General features: G+C 43.9%; 1 protein-coding gene across 1 annotated transcript; it reads left to right on the forward strand.

Moving 5' to 3' along the window:
• Positions 1-5,093: 5,093 nt before the first annotated feature.
• AWAT1 (acyl-CoA wax alcohol acyltransferase 1) lies at positions 5,094-12,282 on the forward strand (the record flags this gene model as incomplete). The annotated part of the gene is given in 8 exon segments (XM_003484124.2): positions 5,094-5,217; positions 6,590-6,697; positions 6,964-7,034; positions 8,518-8,713; positions 9,416-9,571; positions 11,245-11,453; positions 11,686-11,749; positions 11,752-12,282. Coding segments are annotated over 8 exon segments (1,014 nt in total), but the record flags the coding sequence as incomplete, so codon positions are not given.
• Positions 12,283-17,204: the final 4,922 nt, after the last annotated feature.

Genomic DNA, 17,204 nt, shown 5'->3' on the forward strand with positions numbered 1-17,204 from the left:
TAGTTGGTTCAGCCATTCTCATAGGATGAACAAACCCATATGCTGAACAAACTATTTGTGAAATTTTATTTTTAGAACTCAAAAGGACAGTTCAGGATGATGTAATTCCCCACTACCTTGCAGTGGGAAACCCTCTCTACCCACCTCCCAGCAACTACAGAAACTTTGGCAAGTGAACTCTACCTTATAAAATAAAGGTGGGGCCTTGAAAAAGTCAAGCCACATCAGTTGGCTTTTAGAAGATAAGATGAAGAATCTGATCCTCTGGCATCAAATATGAAAAAGGATGGGAAAGGAAGATTTTCCAGCAACATCGAGGGGCCCATGAGGCAAATGACTCTATCAGGGATAGAATGTATGAGATAAATGGCTGTAACTGTGCCTGGACTTGTGAGTTAGAAAGAATCCCTTGAGGGTGCTTAGGTGCCAGAGAATTTGCTACCAATAAACTTTTCCCCTTCACACTGATCAATTCTCAGTCCCTCAGAGTCCAGTGGCATCCAGAAACTGAAGTAATTCCCAGTTAGCATCTACCCAGCCATAGCTGGTGATAATGACAGGTTCTTTCTTTCCAAACTCTGGTTTTCACTCCCACTCCTCTCACACTGCACTGAACAAATACTTGATTCCTGCCACCTCCAGTTGGCTATTTTGGCACACACCACACAGCATGAATTCATCCAATTGTTTCACATGTAAAACAGGCTTAGAAGGAATAGGCAGAGGAGTTCCCATCGTGGCTCAGTGGTTAGCAAATCCGACTAGGAACCATGAGGTTGCGGGTTCGATCCCTGGCCTTGCTCAGTGGGTTAAGGATCTGGCGTTGCCGTGAGCTGTGGTGTAGGTTGCAGACGCGGCTCGGATCCTGTGTTGCTGTGGCTCTGGCGTAGGCCGGCGGCTACAGCTCTGATTAGACTCCTAGCCTGGGAACCTCCATATGCCATGGGAGCAGCCCTAGAAATGGCAAAAAGCCAAAAAGCCAAAAAGCCAAAAAAAAAAAAAAAAAAGAAGAAGGAATAGACGGAATAGGCAGAAAGCCAGAGGCAGATGGTGTCACTTGGGGGATAAACTGAGGCTGGCTGGTGACACTGCATGACAGGCTGGCCCAGCATGCCAAAGCATGTAGAGAAAGGGCAAGACCCCTGTTGTCTGTTCTAATCACCTGGATGAAGAGGTCAAGATCACTTGCCCTTCTGATCTTCTCTCACCCTTGACCTAGGACTAGTCCTAGGTGGCTTCCACTGGCTGTGTCACCTTTTGGAATGGCCCTGTCTTTTGGTTTATTCTTGCTTTGACCTCCACATTTTGCTGACTTCCCAGATCTTAGAACTTCAACTTGTTTCTGATATCCAGATCTCAACAAGATCAGGTATTGGCTTTAAGGAATATTGATGCCTGTCCATCCTTCCCTGTGATCTGCTTTGGCAATGTGCCATCCACATTCTACTGTGACAGAACTCAGTCAAGGATTTGATGCTGCTCTGATGAATCCTTACCAGGGACTGAAGATAGAGAAAAGAAGAACTCTATTACCAAAGCTGTAACATCAAGAAAATACCTTCAGTACACAGAATGGATAACCAACAAGGTCCTACTGTATAGCACAGGGAACTAAACTCAATATCCTTTGATTAAACCATAATGGAAAAGAATACAAAAAAGAACGTGTGTATGGATAGATAGGTAGATAGATAGATAGATAGATAGATAGATAGATAGATAGATAGATAGATAGATAGATAGATAGATAGAACGAACCATGCAAGAAAGCATAAAGGAAACAAAAGTGACTCATAACCTCACCATCCAGAAACAACAACTGTTAGCTGTTCACATTCTGGTGTCTCCCTTTTTTGACTTTTTCCTGTATGAATATAGAAATAGATATAGTATCTCTCTGAAGAGTTTGGGCTCTTGAGCCCAACATTTCTAGGTCTGTATCTCAGCTTTGCCACTAAATGAACTATAGCAAATTATTTAACCGCTTAATGCCTCAGTTTCCTCATCTGCAAAAGATGAGTATAACCCTTACCTACACTGTCCTGTTTTGTAACCTGCTTTTTCACCTAACAGTATATCATGGACGTTTTTCATGTCAATTTTCTTGGATCTGCCATGATTCATTTAACCAATCTCTTCTTATGGAAGAAGCACTAATTTTTAGACATGCCTCTTTCACTATCTGGTCAGACTTCTAAGTCTTTTAATGGTAGCTGAAAGGTCACTGAAATCTTCACTTACCCATAGCCCTTTCAGTGGGAGCTTCTCAGTTTCCTTTCTCCCAGAAGTTTTTAGGATTTACTGAGGCAGAAAGTGGGCCCCTTTCTCAAGCCTCCATTAACCTGAGTTAGATAGATAGATAGATAGATAGATAGATAGATAGATAGATAGATAGATGGATAGATAGATAGAGACAGAGAGGGAGACAGAGAGGGAGACAGAGAGGGAGACAGAGAGAAGGGGGACATCCATAAAACAATGAGAGTGTGTCATCAACCAAGGATTATGATTAATACAACTCTGTGAGGTCCTTCATGCTCTCTTGCTTAATCTGAAATTATGATTTATATGGATTATTTTTATAATCAAGAAAAACAATAAATCAGAGTTCCCATTGTGGCTCAGTGGGTTAAGGACCATATGTTGTCCCTGTGAGGATATGGGTTAGATCCCTGGCCTCACTCAGTGGGTTAAGGATCCAGTGTTGCTGCAAGCTTCGGTGTAGTTTGCAGTTGCGGCTTGGATCCAGTGTTGCCGTGGCTGTGGTATGGGCTGGCAGCTGTGGCTCCAAGTTGACCCCTAGACTGGGAACCTCCATATGCTGCAGATGTGGCCGGAAAAAAAAAAAAAAGACAGAAAGAAAAACAATAAATCAATTTCCACTTTGAAAAAAGCAAACAAGTCATTGTTTCTAACCCACAGGCAGCAAATCACTGGGGGAGTGGGGTAAGGAGTAATTAATTATTACAAGAGTTCTGGAAATTCCTATATAACCCAAGCATTGTCTAGAATAAATTAAAAATATGCTTATACACATGTTTTTTCAAATGTCATGATGTATAGCCACAATGCTTTAGTTTTTTCTATATTTCTCAATCAATGGATATTAAAAGTACAACTATTATTATATGGAAGTCCATGACATTTTAATCATTAAAATACAAAAACAAAGGATGTGATCTGCTGCTAAAAGGAAAAATATATGTACATATCAACTCTCTGTAGCTTATTTTCTCAACAACCTAATTTTTTTCAGAGTGGGGTGAGAGTAGATAAAGGGAGAAAACCAAAAATACACAAGTTATTGAAAGTTAATCCAGGAGCCGTCTGGGGGAGACAATTGACAAGGATGAGACAGCATGGAGAGGAAGGTGATATGGGCCCAGAAAATTCTATTTTGGAAAGACAGAATGCTAATATCCCCTGTATTGCCAGGGGCTAGTCCTCACCCTCAAGCACAGGGGATGTCAAGAGGGATTGCAGGAGATGCTGTAATACCTGAATGCTCACTCTTGCTCCAAGGCCAGGCTGATATCCAAACAGTAGGAAGAGCTGGAATGGGGGCAGCTCCCTAGGTGCAGGGAAGGCAAAGTACGGAGAACTCTGTCTTTTGCCAAGCTGACTTAAAGGTCAGCATTTGCCTGCCTTCCTCTCATTCTTTTCCTCTTTTGCAACGTGCCCTCTATTTCTAGAGCCTTTTGTCTCCCAACTCATGTCTTCAGGACACCCTCCTCCATAAGACTCCTGCGATGTCATTACCCATGAGAAACCATTCTCATCCCAGATCTCAAACTAAGATAATCACTCAGTGATGGTTCATTTAATGCTGAGGGCTTAGGACTTTCCAGGCATTAGGGGCTGACAAATAAGATCCTGATTGAAATTAACCAATGATAAAAAAGTCATTTGAATATAGACTGAATATTAGATATTATTGGAGAGGAATTAATTTTGTTAAGGTGATAATAGCATTGTTATTATGGAAGAAAATATCCATATTTTTGTAGATACATAGTGAAGTATTTAGGGGTGAAATGACATGATATCTTAGAATTGCCTTAAAATATTGCCAGAAAAGAAAAAGAGTGGGGAGATAGATGAAGCAAATATGACAAAATGCTACTAGTTATTGAAGATGAACATAAAAGATGAACACAGGAGTGCCCATCATGGCACAACTGGATCGGTGGCTGCTCTGGAGTGCTGGGACACAGGTTCGATTCTGAGCCCAGCACAGTGGCTTAAGTATCTGGCATTGCTACAAGCTGTGTCGTACATCTGGTGTTGCTGTGGCTGTGGCATAGGCTGGCAGCTACAGCTCCAATTTGACCCCCAGCCTGGGAACTTCCATATGCCACAGGTATGGCAGTTAAAAAAAAAAAGAAAAAAGGAATCTGACTGAAGTGTCTTGGGTCACTGTGGAGATACAGATTCTATCTCTGGTCTGGTGCAGTGGGTTAAAGGATGCAGCACTGCCACAGCTGTAGCATAGTCACCACTTTGATTGGATCTGATCCCTGGCCTGGGAACTCCATATGCCATGGAGCAGCCCAAAAAGAAAAAAACAAACACATGAACACAAAGATGAAATTTTCTTGCATTCTCTAGTTTTGCGTGTGTATGGAAATTTTTGTAATAGAAAATTGAAAGAGGGGAACAGCCCAAACCAGGCTGCCTCAGGGGAACAGTCTCAACAGACACCTAACCCCAGGTGCTCCCCATCCCCACAAACCCACAGCACTCCCTCCCCACCAGCCATCTTCCTGAGATCACAACCCCTGCTGTCTCAGAGTGGCCTGTGATGGGAGGGGTGCTTCCCTTCTCTGGATGTCTGGGTCACCAGGACTGGATGGCAGCCCTTCTCACCTTTCTCCATCCTGATGCCCTAAGAATCTCAGGAAAGAGAGTCAAAGGGCAAATAGGAGGCCCGTGGCTCAGACCTGACAGGGCAGTGCTGAGGACTCCAAAGCCTGCCCCCTTAAGTGGGTGGTAGGTGTGGGGCAGGAAAAGGAAGGGAAAGGGCAGGTGAAAAATCCTCATAATCATAGGCATTCACTATCGAGCAATCTTCCAGAAGCTGATGGCTCCTTTGGTTGGAACGCTGTTCTGAGATCTTGTCCTGTGTCAGGCTCCTGGGCATCCTGCCTTGTTTCAAGCAGCCTAAGCACTCCCAGAGTCTGGTACTTCTGCACTGGCCCCTGAGCTACATTGCCATATGTGAGTACCAATCCAAGAGAGCATGGCAAAAAGCCAAAGTTAGAGGCCAGGGCCACCTTTGGAGCAATTTTTATGCTCATGGGAAGTGTCATCTCTGGTCTTTGATCATCTCAGATGGTGCTACAGAGTAAAGCCAAGGAGTACTGAGAAAAGGAAGAGATAGAGCCCTGGAGGATAGTAAGAATGGGGTGAGGGAGGAGGAGGAGCAGTATCATGATAGCTATGGGTAGATCTAGCTAATGTCAGCCAGTTCCTAACCCTTACCATCTGGAGAGAAGTAAGGCCCATGGAATAGGTATGATGTGCTCATGATCTTTAGGAAGCACAGGGTGTGGAGCAGGGGAAGCCTTGGCATTATAGACTTAGAGAAGTATAGCCTGTGTTTGAACCATAGAGTTTTCCATTCTGGGAGGGGGGTAGTAGTAGCATGGTGGTGGGAGAGGAGGGCAGCAGGCAGAGATAATGGGAGGAATGGTGACTGGGTAAGAGGAGAAGAATGGTGAATGGGGGAGCTCCCTGGTGGCTCAGCTCTGGTTACAGCTGTGGTACCGGTTCCATCCCTGGCCTGGGAGCTTCTGCATGCTGAGGGTGCAGCCAAAAAAAAAAAAAAAAAAAAAAAAAAAAAAAAAGGAATGGTGAATTGGAAACAGTAGAGGGATGCAGATGCTGTATGAACAGAGTATGGGGAGGTATGGATAGTATATGTGCAAGGGAGGGTGAGCTATCATTTTAACAAGGGTTCAGGGGAGTTCCCATCATGGTGCAGTGGTTAATGAATCCGACTAGGAACCATGAAGTTGCGGGTTCAATCCCTGGCCTTGCTCAGTGGGTTAAAGATCCGGCATTACAGTGAGCTGTGGTGTAGGTTGCAGACACGGCTTGGATCCCATGTTGCTGTGGCTGTGGTGTAGGCCGGCGGCTACAGCTCAGATTTGACCCCTAGCCTGGGAACCTCCATATGCCATGGGAGCGGCTCAAGAAAAGGCAAAAAGACAAAAAAACAAAAACAAAAAAAACAAAACAAGGGTTCAGGGATGAACAGGGAGGGAGGGAAACAAAAGGGAAAAGACGGTGGATGAATGGAAGCAGTGGGGAAAAAGCTGGTGGCAGGCAGGGGACAGGAGTAGGGAGATGGGGAAGGGGGCAGGTGGACAAGGATGACAGGTAAGCAGAAAAATAGGGCTGGTGTATATGGTAGATGATGGAGGGAAAGTTTAAAGGACAAGTGGACATGGCTGATGGATGGGCAGGAGCTGGACTGTGCAAAAACCCAGGACCAGAGGCTTGGAGGGATTGGAGGGTTCTTAATGGGGCTGGACGTGGTCAGGTTTTGCTGGCAGCACAAGTTTGATCTGATCTGCTCCCTCATCAGTTTGGATTTTGCAGTCATTGGTCATTTACCTGCTGTTTACATCTTGGTGGCCACTACCAGTCCTTTACCTCGCCTGGTTGTTCCTAGACTGAAAGACCCCAGAGCAAGGTAGGACTCAAGGACCTAGAAATAATAGGACCTAAGAGTGTTCCACCTCAACCTGTAACCAGGGAATGCCACTTACCCGCCTCAGGCCTTTCAACCAAGTTAGAGCCACAGGAGCTGGGCAAGCCAGGACCATCCTGGGGTCTCTTCCTTTTCTACCTCCCTGGCAGAACCATGGTCCCTCCATGCTGCTAGAGAAGTGCTGGGTGAGTGGGAAGGGTAGTCTTGACACACATAGACACCATCCCCTACTGATATTTCTATCTCAGATGGCAGGCAATTGGCCTGGGTAAGGAACTGGTGTTTCTGGACCCACATCAGGGACTACTTCCCCATTTCAGTAAGTGTCTCTTCCCCAGCATCCCTCACAGTTCCCGTAATACTAGACATGGATGCCAAATGACTAGAACTGTCCCTAAGGATAATGAGTATCCCAGAGAAGTCTCAGTGCAGGCTAGACAGTCTTCAGGATCCAGCATTGCTACTGGGTACTCGCTACACAACCAGGCTACTTTGGATGCCCTTGGCATGACCTCCAAGATGACACAGGCAGGAACATAAATACAGTCCAAATCACTTTAACAAAAACTGATTGAAAAACCTACCCTGTACCGCACGTTTAGGGTACAGAAAAGTGGGTAGGATGCCATCCTCTGCCATTACAAAGCTCGCATCCAGAGTTCCTATCATGGCTCAGTGGTTAACAAACCCAACTAGTATCCATGAGGACACAGGTTTGATCCCTGGCCTTGCTAAGTTAAGGGATCTGTCATTGCCATGAGCTGTGGTGTAGGTCGCAGACTCTGCTCGGATCCCTTGTTGCTGTGGCTCTGGCGCAGGCCAGCGGCTATAGCTCTGATTAGACCCCTAGCCTGGGAACTTCCATATGCTGCAGGTGTGGCCCTCAAAGGACAAGAAAATAAAATATAAATAAATAAATAAATAAATAAATAAATAAATAAATAAGCTCACATCCAATGGCAGAGAACACGCAAGCAGATACTTATGGTTTGGTACAAGGTATGCAGGTAGTTCCAATGAGGGGTAAGGAAAGACTTCACAGAAGCAGTGGTATCTAAACAGGAGTTTTTTGTTTTTTGTGGGGTTTTTTTTTGTTTGTTTTTTTGTCTTTTTGCCTTTTCTAGGGCCGCTCCTGCGGCATATGGAGGTTCCCAGGCTAGGGGTCGAATCAGAGCTGTAGCCGCCGGCCTACACCAAAGCCACAGCAACGTGAGATCCAAGCCGTGTCTGCAACCTACACCACAGCTCATGGAAACACTGGATCCTTAACCCACTGAGTGAGGCTGGGGATCGAACCCGCAACCTCATGGGTCCTAGTCGGATTCGTTAACCACTGCGCCACGACGGGAACTCCTAAACAGGGTTTTTACAGCTCAATAAAAGTACTAAGGCTGGAACTGTTAGGGGGTTAAGGAGAGGAAATACCAGGAAGAAGTCCTAGAAATGTACTGCTATGCTGCTCCACTGAGCACTCTTTGGAGTAGACAATGGACACCGCCCCAATTTTTTGCCAAATTTTTTCACATCCCAGCACTCACAGAAGATGATCCCATGCTTAAAGGGCACTGGCACCCATGGCTGAGACTACTTGCAGCCACAGGCAAGAGGCCCAGCAGTTCTAGCTGCCCCAGATCCCCTCTGGTCTCCAAGGGGTGGAGAATCCCGATAGTTTCACCCCTTCAAAGCCACCCCTGGCCTCTCTACTGAAAAGCTCTGCTTTAGAGAGTGCCCCGAACCCCAAGGTGTCTTTACCTTTGCTTTCTCATGTGATCTCATTTCACCATTTCTCTCTGTGGCTGCAGATCCAGAAGACCAAAGACCTGTCACCTGAATGCAACTACCTCATGGGCATTCACCCCCACGGCCTCTTGACTTTTGGTGCCTTCTGCAACTTCTACACTGAAGCCACAGGCTTTTCGGAGATCTTCCCAGGTATTACTTCCCATCTGGCCACATTGTCCTGGTTCTTCAAGATTCTCTTCATTCTTCAACCTCAGGGCCAAGGGTGCTTATGCTCATACTTACTAAAGCTTCTGGCCCATCTCTCAGCTTGGAGATGTCCCCTTTTAGGCTCCAACCCCTTCCTCTGAACCCCCCTCACCCCTGACCCCCGATATCATAGCCTAGGAGTTAAAAGCGTATGTTCTGGAGCTGAAATTCCGGGGTTTGAATCCTGCCTCTGCCACTTACTGTGTGGCCTTGGGCAAGCTACTGAACCTCCACTGGTCTGTTTCCTCATCTGGATAGTGGTGCTGATGATAATAGTCTAACCTTAGTTGTACTATGACGACTAAATGAGATAATACAAGTAAAGCACTCAAGACAGTGTTGTGGAAGAGTATGTGCGCCGTAAATAATAGCTGTTGCTATTAATGGCCATCGAGGAAAAAGAAAAGGTAGGATGGCAGCTGGGATTCAGAAAGTCCTTCTGGTTCTCCCATGGAAAACCTTCCTACTATACTTTTGAAACTGTGCCTCCCATGAAGTGGAGATGTTGCCTCAGAGGGAAACCTATTGTGTTTGCCTGTCACAGCTGTCTCTTCTCCACACCCTTTGTCCCATTCATTGATCCTCCTCCTGGGACCCCTGGGAACAGAGGGCACACAGACGAGCCAGTGAGTGGAGCAGGGTGTTTCCTCTCAGCCATTCTCCTCTCTCCTGATCATTTCACTCCTCTCCCTGCTCCCTGGCTCTCCTCAGGCGTGTGCTCCGTGAGTCAGCCAGCCATCGACTGTCTTCTAAACCATGGCACTGGCAACCTTGTGGGCATTGTAGTGGGAGGAGTGGGAGAGGCCCTGCGGAGTGTGCCCAACACCACCACCCTCATTCTCCAGAAGCACAAGGCCTCCAGCATGGGTAGGTATCCCTCCCTGGGCATGGGTGGGTGGCCTCTGAGCAGCATGACCTGGCAGGCGATGCCAAGATGAATCAGACATGAGTCTTACCCTCATGGAACTTACTGATGAGTAGGAGAGATGGCCATAGAATTTCAAAAAGATTTAGGTCATCCACTCCTTCTGAGCTAGCGGGACCAGTTCCCAGGAGGCTGAACCAGAGACCCAGATTCACTGTCGGGGGACTTGGCTTGGCTAGGGCTTCCCTGGTGTATAGATGATGCCCATGTTATCACTGGCAACACTGCTATGTACATCTGTTTGTTAATGGTAAGTGCAAGAGGCAGTGACATACGGTGAGTATATGTGTAGGGTCTGGAGTCAGGGGACCTAATTACAAATTCTGGCTTCATGATTTACTGTGCACTCTGGGACAGGTTACTCAACCTTTCTGAGCCTTGGTGTTTTCCTCTTCATCACATGGCTACCAATAATTGTAGCTATTTCATAGGATTATTGTGGAGGTTAAATCCACATAAAACACCTCCTCTGTGCCAGGCACACAGGAAGCGATAAACATTAGCCACTCTGACACAGGGGTAAAGAGAGGAGGTAAAGAGCAGGAGCCCAGAGTTCTCACGTGGTGCGCAGTAGGTTAAGGACCTGGCATTGTCACTGCTGTGACGTGGGTCATCGTTGCAGTGCGGATTCAATTCTTGGCCCAGGAACACCTGCATGCCATGGGTGCAGCCAAAAAAAAAGAGCAGGAGCCCAAGGCTGGAGCTTCAGGGGCCCCATCAGGTCAACAGGCCAGCTCACTGGACACAAGGACAACTGTCCTATAGCAGACTCACAGAAGAGGTGATGTATTTCTTTTAAGGACTTTGTCTGAGTGGCCTGTTCTTCAGTTTGGAACATAACGTAGGGGAGAAAGCTCTGAGCTGGGAAGAAGGAGTCCTGGGTTCTAGTCAGGATCCTATATTCACTGACTGCCTGAGTCACCATCCCCCTCCTGAACCTGGGCTTCTGGAGCTGTAGGAAAAAGAAAATAACCCCTCAGTATGTTTTCCACTGTCTCTGCTGCGAGGAAGCAGTAAGGTAACACATGTCAGAGTGCTGAGAGATTGTTAGTGGTAACCTACCAAGATTTGTAGAAGAGAGACTGTGTTCTCATTTCTCTCACAGGAAGACTTAAGGAGCCTGCTTTGCTACCTGAGGCACCATCAGGGTAGATTCCCAGGGTCTATGAGAGAGAAACAACTTTGCTCTACTCTAATCTCAAGACCCAAAGACAGAGAATACCTTACGCCCACTCCCTGTGGGCCAAGGGCACTTCACACACACATGTCTGTGCAGAACCACTGTCATCTTCTCAGTGATTCCCACTAGTGGAAACAGATATTCCCCTTCATGACACTTCCTAGAAGCTTTTTCTTGATTTGATGTGGGTCTCAGTGGAACTCTTCCCCCATATCTTGCCCTTAGGATCCTGGCCCAGAGATAGTGTTCTCACTGGCCTTGAAAAATTTCAGGATAAGAGACACTAAATACAGGAGCCATGCTGAGTGTGAGCAGGAATGCTTTACTTCACAGGGATTTTATAGTAGATGGGAGCCTGGCCAGGATCAAATGTTCTTCCTCGGGGCAGGAGGTGGGGGGTTCCCCACCCTAGCCCATGTGTGGGAAATAAATCAGGGTTTTCCAACAGGGCTCATCTAGTCCCCACCTTCACTTTTGGAGAAACCGAGGTGTACAATCAGGTGTTGTTCCATAAGGACAGTTGTATGTACAAGTTCCAGAACTACTTCTGCCAGATCTTTGGTTTCTACCTTTGTGTCTTCTATGGATGAGGCTTCCGCCAAGGCTCCAGTGGGCTCCTGCCATACCCGCTGCCTATCGTCACTGTGGGTGAGCACAGCTCTCAGCCCCAAGGCTACCTCAACTCTTCTTCAACCTCAACCTCAGGCTTCCCCAACCCTTCCCCGTCCCCTACCACCATCAAAGAGGGCGGCCCAGGGGGAGAAGCTGGGAGCTGACTTGGGATGTAAAAGGATCAGGCCCACAGAAAGAGAGGGAGGTTAAAGGAAGAGAAGATTCTAATAGTCACTCCCTCTCTTTTCTCATCTCTCTTGACAGTTGGAGCCCCTGCCTCTGCCCAAAATTGAGAAACCAAGCCTGGAGATGGTGGACAAATACCACACCCTTATATGGACGCCCTGCACAAATTGTTTGATCAGCATAAGACCCAGTACAGCTGCTCAGAGACCCAAAAGCTGCTTTTCCCGTAACTGAAGGGGCTATATGCCTTGGAGAGGACTTTCATTTGCTGCTAACCAAAAGGGAGGAAAAGGGAGAGGCCAGGGGTGGGGGCTGTGTAAGGAAGGGAAGGGCACTATGAATTCCTTCCTTGCCACAGAGCCCTTGCAGTCACTGTCCATGAGGCACTTCACTGAGTCACTCCTCTGCTGGCCACTGGCTGACCCCTGCCCTGCCCCTGTAGATCTCCTCTCTGAGCCCAACCCCCAAGGCCTAAAGGACTCAAATGCTAGCCAGGCAGCCTGAGTGGTCATCACTCTGGTGGTTGTTGTTATTGTTGTATTAATGCATTTTTAAATTAAGATATATTTTGCAATTTAACCTGTTTAAAGTGTAAAATTCAATGTTTAGTATATTCAGAGTTGTGCAATTACTACCATTAACTCATTCTAGAACATTTTTCAGCATCCTCAAGAAGCCCAGTACACATTAGCAGTCACTCCCCATTCTCCCATCCCCAGCACCTGGCAATCACTAATCTACTTTCCATCTCTACAGATTTATCAATTCTGTACATTTCAAATAAATGGAAGCATGCAATATGTGGTCCTTTGTGATTGGCTTCTTTCTCTTAGTGTAATGTTTTCAAGTTTCATCCACATTGTAGCATGTATCTGTACTTCATTCTTTTTGTGGATGAATAAATATTTCATTGTACCTATATACCCCATTTTTTTAATCCATTCACTGGTTGATGGACTTTTGGGTTGTTTCCAGTTTAGGGCTATTATGAATAATGCTGCTATAAACAATCATATACAAGTTTTTGTATGTAATTTTCTGTCTCCACATATAAAGGCTTTCCTTATGTCCACACCACTAAGCTAACAATCACCCCTTTCCAATAGTTCAAAAGCATTTTACTCAGGATTACTTTTCACTTGGCAGAGGCATTTCATATAGGTTACTACATCCTCTGACACAATTTTCCTGAGGTATTTTCTTTTCTTTTTTTTTCTTTTTTTGCCTTTTTATTTTATTATTATTATTATTATTATCATTATCATGATTATTATTATTATTATTTTGCTTTTTAGAGACATACCCGTGGCATATGGATGTTCCTAGGCTAGGGGGTCTAATCAGAGCTATAGCTGCAGGTCTATACCACAGCCACAGCAACGCCAGATCCAAGCTGCATCTGTGACCTACACCACAGCTCTCAGGGCAATGCCATATCCTTAACCCACTGAGCAAGACCAGGGGTTGAACCCACAACCTCATGGTTCCTAGTCGGATTCATTTCCACAGCACCATGACAGGAACTCCCCAATTTTCAATCATTCTGAGAGTCTACTATGGGGAATCCACTTTATATCTGTATTTTAAGAAGTTCTGTTTTAAAGTTTTTGTTAAATCTATATTCTGAGAATTTTAAGGGTAAATAAAAAACACAGATATCTCTTCTTCATAAGGCAACCAACAAAAAAACGCACTTAAAAACACAGCAAAGGACCAAAAGTTAAAACACCATTTAGAAACTCATACAACTCAATTGTAGAAAAGCAAATAATCTGATTTTAAGATTGGCAGATGGGAGTTCCTGTTGTGGCTCAGCAGTAAAGAAACCGACTAGTATCCATGAGGACGCAGGTTCAATCCCTGGCCCCACTCAGGGGGTTAAGCTGGTATAGTTCACAGACACAGCTCGGATACTGCATTGCTTGGGCTGGGGCTATGGACAGCAGCTGTAGCTCCGATTTGACCCCTAGCCTGGGAACTTCCATATGCCATATGTGCGGCCCTAAAAAAAAAAAAAAAAAAAAAAAAAAAAGGGCAGATAACTTAAACAGACACCTTTCCAAAGAAGATATACAGATGGCCAAGAGGTACATGAAAAGATGCTCAGTATCACTAATCAGCAGAAAAATGCAAGTGAAAACCACAATGAGATATCACTTCACACTTGTTAGAATGACTATTCTTGAAAAAAACAAGAGATAACAAGTGTTGGTGAGGATACAGAGAAAAGGGAACCCTTGTGCACTGACAGTGGGATTGTAAATTTTTGCAACCACTATGGAAAACAGTATGGAGGTTCCTGAAAAAAATTACAAGTAGAACAAATATGGAGTTTCCATCGTGGCTCAGCAGTTAACTAACCTGACTAGCATCCATGAGGACGGGGGTTTGATCCCTGGCCTCGCTCAGGATCCAGCATTGCCGTGAGCTGTGATGTAGGTCATAGATGTGGCTCGGATCACCCTTTGCTGTGGCTGTGGCATAGGCCAACAACTACAGATCCGATTCTACCCTAGCCTGGGAAACTCCATATGCCGCGAGTGTGGCCGTAAAAAGACAAACAAACAAACAAAAAAATAGAACAAATATGATCAAGTAATTCCACATCTGAAGGAAATGAAATCACTATCTCAAAGAGATACCTGCACTTCCTATGTTAATTGCAGCATTATTCACAATAGTCCAGACATGGAAACAACCTAAATGTCCATTGACAGATGAATGGATACAGAATGTGTGTGTGTGTGTGTGTGCATACATACATATACATATATATATATATATATATATATATACACACATATACATATAGGTATATATTTATATAAGGGAACATTGTTCAGTCATGAAAAAGAAGGAATCTTGCCATTTGTGATAACATAAGTGGATATTTAAGGCATTATTCTAAGTGAAATAAGTCAGAAAAGGACTCTCATACTAAGTGAAGTAAGTCAGAAAGAGAAAAACAGAAACCATATGATATCACTTATACATGGAATCTAAAATATGGCACTAATGCACATATCTACAAAAAAACCAAATTCACAGACATAGAGAACAGACTTGTGGTTGCCAAGGGGGATGGGGGAGGGAGTTTGGGGTTGGTAGATGCAAACTATTACATTTAAAATGGATAAGCAATGAGGTCCTACTGTATAGCGTAAGGAACTATATCCAATTCCTTGAGACAGACCAAGATGGAACATAATATGAGAAAAAGAATGTATATATGTATGACTGGGTCATTTTGCTGTACAGCAGAAATTGGCACAACATTCTAAATCAACTATACTTTAATTTAAAAAATGAAAAAAAAAAAGACAGAAGCTATACGGTCTCTGTATTTACCTGTAGAATTGTAAAAAAAAAAAAAAAAAAAAAAGCCCAAACTCATCAAAACAAGGTATAGAATGGTGGTTTCCAGAGAAGTAGGGGAAATGGGGAGATAGTGGTCAAAGTGTACAAACTTCCAGTTATAACATGCATAACTTCTGGGGTTTTAATGTACAGCATGGTGATTATAATTAACAATAATGTATTATATACTTGAATATTGCTAGGAGAATAGGTCTTAAATGTTGTCACCACACACACACACACTCATTATATGATATGATAGATTGTTAACTAAACTTGTGGTTTCTTGTTGTGGTAATCATTTTGTGATATATATCTACCACAAAACATATATGTGTATATATATATATATATATATATATAATCATGTTGTACACATTAAATTTACACAATGTTATATGTCATTAAATCTCAATAAAGCTGGGAAATGAAGGAAAAAAAATTTAGACTAGCGTTTTTTCCTTTCCTTAGCCTTTAAATATTGGGTTTTTATGGAGGTTCCACCCTCTTCTCTCACTTTACACTGTTTCAAGTCTGAAATATCTCTTTATAACTCAGATTTCCCTCAAAAGCAATTTCCCTCAAAACCGATACATCCAGCTCACCAATCTCTAAGAAAAGCTTAATTTCAATATACCCAATACCAGATAAATCACCTTCCCCCCCGCCTCAATTTTATCACCTTCCTTGGTCAATAAGTTTCGTAGATACTGTGTATAGAACTCCTTCTTAAAAATCCACAGTTGGCATTATGATATTAAAGGCTCTGATAAATCCTGTAGTAAAGAAAGCTGCTTAACAAAGTTCCCTTGTGGCACAGTGGGTTAAGGATCTGTCATTGCCACAGCTGTAGTGTAGGTCTCAGCTGTGAGTTGGATTATATCCCTTGCCTGGTGCCTTAATATGCCATGGGTGTGGCCATAAAAACAAAGCCTGCTTAGCACTGTTTAACCCAATCCCTTAAAAACTTAGTAACACCTATTACTATCCTGGAACTTGTGCTTTGGGAAACTGTGTTAGAGAAATGTATAAAAACAGAAACTTGTAGGGTCAAAGTAGCCTAAATCCTCAAAGAACCAGTGCAATGGCTACCCTCTGAAAAGGAATCCAGTAAGAATTAGTGTGGGTAAAAAGAAAGATTTAATTCACTTTGGTGGTAAAAGGCTCTTGGTGTAGTAAAGAGAATGAGGAACAAGGTAAATATCCATGAGAAGTACACAAACTGAGCATATGGCAGCAGCACAATGTCACCTGATACGTCAGCTGATTTTTCTTTCAAGTTTTCCAAGTATGTCTTGTTTCTCCTTTCCATCAGTAGATCTCAAGATGTAGTACAAAATTTATAGTAACAACCAGCCAGCGCCAAGAATGATTTTATCTTCTTTCTTTTGGAGAGTTCCCATGTTTTAAGAATTTACACTTTGACTCAAAGAGGGATAATTTGTCTTCTTCCCACTTCATGACCAAATACATAAGCTCAAGCAATCAAACATACAGCAACATGCCCTTATAGACAGATTCACTCTGTCTTTGACTTTACTTGAGTAAAATTTGTACTCAAGTATTTGATAGTACTCAAGTATTTTTCCACTTCCCTTGGGTGACAAGTCACATCACAGCTCACACTGGAAATATCAGCTCTTTAGGTTATGGTAAGTAACCCATTAAATGGGTTATTCTAAAATCTTTGGAAAGAAGAAGAGGCACCTAGGAACTCAAAGGGAAGGAGGATTATAAATGCATGCAAACAGTTCATGATTACACAAGCTATTTCAGATAGGCCTCTTTCATTAACGTCATTGGCCAAAATCTTTTGTATGCATAGATCCACGTTGGTAGGGAATCAAGTGTTATTGGTTTTTTTTTTTAATCTTTCTGAGTCCTCTTAGGTATTTGACACTATTGCTTACTTTCCTAATCTTTCCTTCTTTTCTTTCATTCAAAGTTTTTTGAAAATAACTTTTATAGGAGTTCCTGTTGTGGCAAAGCAGAAAAGAATCCTACTAGGAGCCATGAGGTTGTGTTCAATCCCTGGCCTCGCTCAGTGGGTTAAGGATCCAGCATTGCCGTGAGTTGTGGTGTAGGTCACAGACTCAGCTCAGATCCCAAGTTGCTGCCTGTGGCATAGGCTGGCAGCTGTAGCTCTGATTGGTCCCCTAGCCTGGGAACCTCCATATGCCTTGAGTACAACCCTAAAAAGACAAATAATAATAACTTTTATAAGTCTTCAGTTTTTTTGT

The sequence above is a fragment of the Sus scrofa genome, chromosome X (genome assembly GCF_054392235.1).
Source record: "Sus scrofa isolate SSC_HxYL_T2T_F1_AM1 chromosome X, Sscrofa_HxYL_maternal_Yorkshire_Landrace_v2.0, whole genome shotgun sequence".
In the NCBI taxonomy this organism is placed as follows: domain Eukaryota; kingdom Metazoa; phylum Chordata; class Mammalia; order Artiodactyla; family Suidae; genus Sus; species Sus scrofa.